The sequence below is a fragment of the Nelumbo nucifera genome, chromosome 6 (genome assembly GCF_055504915.1).
Source record: "Nelumbo nucifera cultivar China Antique chromosome 6, China Antique-T2T, whole genome shotgun sequence".
NCBI lineage: Eukaryota > Viridiplantae > Streptophyta > Magnoliopsida > Proteales > Nelumbonaceae > Nelumbo > Nelumbo nucifera.
The window spans coordinates 36,544,311-36,549,276 of NC_142654.1; the positions used below are offsets into that span (position 1 = coordinate 36,544,311).

The 4,966-nt window shown below is 37.6% G+C and overlaps 1 protein-coding gene across 1 annotated transcript; it reads right to left on the bottom strand.

The window, feature by feature from the left end:
- Window positions 1–331: 331 nt before the first annotated feature.
- On the bottom strand, window positions 332–4,437 carry LOC104608748 (membrane steroid-binding protein 1). Its single transcript, XM_010274831.3, has 3 exons — window positions 4,295–4,437; window positions 3,878–4,177; window positions 332–989 (listed from the first exon to the last, which is right to left on the bottom strand). Exons 2-3 carry the CDS (start codon window positions 4,174–4,176, stop codon window positions 614–616), a joined length of 675 nt encoding a protein of 224 aa, XP_010273133.1. The 5' UTR covers window position 4,177; window positions 4,295–4,437; the 3' UTR covers window positions 332–613.
- Window positions 4,438–4,966: the final 529 nt, after the last annotated feature.

The window sequence follows — 4,966 nt, forward strand, 5'->3', positions numbered from 1 at the left end:
TCAAGTAAAAGCTCTCATCTCCCTTCTTGACAAATTGAACACTATTCACAATCCAAGTATCCAACTATCAACCCAACCACAGATTCCATGCCAACCAAAGAAAGGAAATACAAAAATGATTGCTTGGGGAAAGTTCAGCAGAAGTTGCAACAACTCCCAGGTGAATCTGGTCTCATATATAGATTAACTTGGGCGATATACAGAGTGGAATAGTTGCAGCTACAGACCAGATTAAGCCGTTAGTGATGCTTATGAAGGAATTTACTCTTGAAGAGATTATTTGAGAAGATTCTATCAATAGAGTAAAAGAAAGAACCCATTTGAGAAGAGCTTGATTCAACTGATTCATAATCATCTGCATTCAAATCATGGTACTGGAGTACCAAGTGTATCATATTCTACGCCCTTATTTCACAAATATTGTGTCTAGCCTGCTTATAAGATGAGTATTTTTAACTGAACCAACACAACAAGAAGTAGATTGTAGCATGTCTCTCTCTGCAATATTCAACTACACTAAACAGAGAACTCCTTGGAGGAAATTAGATTGATGAAATACATGTCCCATACCTTTTGAATGCCGAATGCTGAAAACTTGCAAGAAAAAAACGATTTACTCTCTTTCAGCGCTATCTCCATTTTTCACCTCCTTTGGATGGACCTGATGGTGTTCCTTCACTTGATCAACCGGTGTGTTCTCCGATGGCCCATCTTCTGCAGGTTTAGCAACATCATCTTGCTTCATAGCTTCAGAGGAATCACTAGGGGAAAGTCCATCAGTTACTGGAACAGTTTTCTTAATAGTTCCAACCTTAAAATACTTGCTCATAAACTTGTATTCCCAGTCCTGTAAGGCATCTAGTTCAAAAGGACCAAGCCCTGAGATATCGCTAGTTAAATCCTTCTCTTCAAAGGACATCTTTGCAAGAGCTCTACTTGCGTCCTTCCCAGCGAACAATGCATATGGACCACCAGGTCCATAAAACATTCTGCAAGAAAGTATGGATAAACAGGTAAATTAAGTATTTACAAGATAAGACACATAAACCAGTGTTTTAAAAGTGCAAGGCAAGGCACAAAAATGCAAAAAATGCTAAAAAAATCAAAAATAATATTAAACATAAATTAATTAAAAATATAAACTTAAATTTTGAAATAAATGTTCAAAAAAACTATTGTCTAAAATTAAAATTAACCATAACATGCAAAACGTATTTAAAATGAAAGTTTAAAATAAATCAAGCATAACATTTTTTTTGGTAATTAACACAACACGTTAACAACTCAAAGAGGTAAGTGGTAACAGTGGGATTCAAATCCACATATCTGCTGGGACTACCTAGCCAATGTACCAACTGGCCACCACTCAGTTGGTAATCATGCATAACATATAAAACATATTCAAGCAAGTAAACTTCTCAATCTCTTTATTTTTTTCCCAATTGCATTACTTCATATAGCTAACGTGATCTTAAAGTAAGGTTCAAAGTATAAATACACCTCGATATGGAGCAAAGGGTGTATTGGTACTTTGAACCTAGCACTCATGAATTTTTTTTTAGTTTTTTATCAAAAATAGGTCAGGGGGTAGGTCTTAAGCCCGTCTACCCCCTGAAATAGGCCAAATTCCTCAACCCTTCTTATTTAATGTATCGGTGACCCACTGATACGATACATATTGACCGATACAGGCCAATACATGACAAAATTTTCAACCTCGGCCAAATTTCCCAACCCTTCTTATTATGCATTCTTGATTCTATGAGTCGCCTTGTGTACCAACTACCAAGCCCATCGAGGCAAACCCAAACAAGTCCATATCAGTCTTACAATTTTAATACTATAAAAAAGATTTTATAATTTTTATTGTCTTTTAAAAATATTTTTATTAGGATGAATGAATGAGCAACATTAGAAAACATTCAAAAAGCACAAACATGGGCTAAAATGCAAGGTGCACCAAGTGTGCGCCTTTTGAAAGTGTTGTGCCTAGGACCTAGGCGAGGTGCAAACCCTAAGGCCCCGTTCGTTTATTGGTAAATAAGAGGGGAAAAGTTGGTCAATGGGTATCTCTTTCCCATTGACCAACTTCACAATGTTCTTTTTGCATTAAGTACTAGGCCCCATGGTAAAGAGAGCTTCATTTACCCGGGTAAAACTTGCACATCTCCTAGGTGGATAAGTAACTTTCCCACCTAGGGGAAAGTACTGGGCCCCATGGTAATGAGACAAGTTTGCCCTTTTTAACAATGGCTTTTTATGCGTAAAAGGGTCAGTATATTACTTACCTGGGTAATATACCTGGGTAAGTGTTACCCAGGAAACATTTACCTGGGTAAGTGCACTTACCAAGGTAAGTGAGAAATTTGTAAATGAACAGGGCCTAAAATGCTCCTCACTTGTGCACCTAGGTGCACCTTCTAAATCACTGGCATAAACCAGAAATTCCATCAGAGAGAGTCACTAAAATTATTGCCCTATACATAGTTTTACAAGGGAACCCATAAGGAACAGCAATCTACATCTTTTCTCCGCTACTTGGTTGGGTGTACTAGCTATATTGTATATTCTATAATTTCAATTGCATGCTTTCTTGAACTAGCTCCATAACAATGGAGTTTGGGAAACAAATTGTCAAGTGAAGGGACCATTCCAATCTAAAGCAAAATACATGGGACTAAATCGAGGATAGAAGGGTAGAAGCAATACAAAAAGAGGGAACACAAGAAAATGAAAACCAAACAGACCACAGAAAGGGGGAAATCTGAGTAAACTCTGATCTTAATGAGTAAATGAACACTACATGTCAGAGAACCTCGCAATTTAGCTATAAGATTGCTCCAGACATGCATGAGGCTTGGTTATTAAACTCAAATGTTCAGGCAAAACAAACAAAACTACCACAAAAGCAAATTTAGTTCCAACTTAATGATAGAAGACACTGATCGCTGAAACAGACAATTTCTGCATATTATTGAAGTCTTAGAATTCATGCCTTTGAGACAAAAACAACTTTTATTTAATTTTTAAATAAGCAATTAGGCAATACAACTTTAACAGAGCAGGATACAAAAAAATTTAAGAAACAATTTTACCCAACTATAATAATCGAGTAATACCAAAAAGCATGGAGTAAAACCAAACCCAGACCGTAAGTAGAAAAGAGGAAGACAGGCCCTGCTTGCAAAATTAACATCACGGTTCAATCTTTCAGACACATAAGATCTACGAAGTACCAAATTATATATGCACAGAATAATCTGAACCCAGAAGTAAGATTAATGCATAAGAAGATGAATTCTTAGGCAGATAATCGAACTAAGCAATCCATATAACTAAATGAACCCATATCGTCATAATAGTAGCGAAAAATGCAGATAGCAATTAAGTGCGAGGGAAGAGGAACAATCAGACCATGAACACGCAAGCCCACTTACTCCCATTATCCCAGGCATAAAGGACTGAAAAGGAGAAGAAAAGACCAGAGCGACACCAAAAAACCAACGATCAGGAATCAGAAATGAGAAGCAGATCTAGAGAACTGGATTTCGGACAGAAGAAAGGCACTTAACCAAAAGCCTTAGTGTTCATATTTCAGCAGCCAACCACCCCAGGGTAAAGCTACGATGGGCGGAATCCAATTAAAAGTAAATGAATAGGGTTCATAGAATCAGTAAGAGGAAAACCAAAACAACCGGGCAAAATAAAGACCATTCGTTATAAACACATATAAAACCTCCCAAAATTAGCAGTAGATTAAAAAAATAAACATGAAGTAGCGAAAGTAAAATCATCTCCAGCAGAAGCTTGTTACCCAAACAGTCAAATCCAAAACTCGTATGAATTGGAAGAAAGGAGAGAAAGTATAAGTAGACACCTGCTCTGCGTTACATCATAGATCTGTCCCTTGATGGCCATCAGCAAGGGTTTGTTAGGGTCCGATCCATCATATGCCCTCAACTCCTCTTCAGTGATTTCCCCAAGTTGAACAGGAGGAGAAGGCTCCATTTGTTCTTGGAAATCCCTCGACCTCGGAGGCTCCGAAGGCCCAAAGAAGCCAGAAATTGCATAGTAGAAGGCGAAAGCCAAGGCCACCACCGTGAAAAAGGTAGCGGGAGAGAGTCCTGTATACGCAGTGATCGCCTCTCTCAACGTCTCCCAAAGCTGCAAAGCCATACTTTTCAATAAAAAGTACGCTGATGAGAAGCAGAAGCAGAAGAAATAAAAGCACAAGAAGCAAGCAGCAGAGAAAAATGGGGGAGATAGAACTAAAAAGTGGGATAAGAAAAGTCACCTTCTCTAGTTTTCTTCCCGAATTTAACCTCCCGTCGCCCCGACTATTCCCTACGCACAGAAATCAGTGAATTAGGACAAGATGATTTCCAATTAACATTTTCGCTATAAATTGCTGAAATTTGCATGAAGTTTGTAACCATTGCACAGTTTACGAAGAGTACAAATACATACAAAATAATAAATAAGACTACAAATACATACTCCATTTATACTCCTTCCAAAATGAGCCATTGCAAGTAGATTAAAAAAAAGGAAAATGACGCTCAAACCCACTTAAGAAATTTTAAACCCTAGAAAAAGCAGTATGTTAAATGGAGAGTCGCTACAATCCTTTGATATTTCAAAATTTCTGTGAACCCCCCTCTTCCACTCGATAATCATTTCATGTCATCTTCTACAATATTTTTGGACAAAATTACCCCCAAATATTTCGATTCATATCTCCACAGCTCATTACCTCAGTTCGAACGTTATGCTTTTCAAAAAAAGAAAAAAGTTGGAACGTTATGCACCTAATTCCCTCTAAGGGTGTCAATAGACTGGTTTTTATTGGACCCATCCAGTCCAAAATCAATTTGGACGGATTGGATGGATCAATAAGACATTGGATTAAACCAATCTGGTCTAAAATATTTATTAGATTGGATTGGGCGGCTTCAGTCACTGCAAG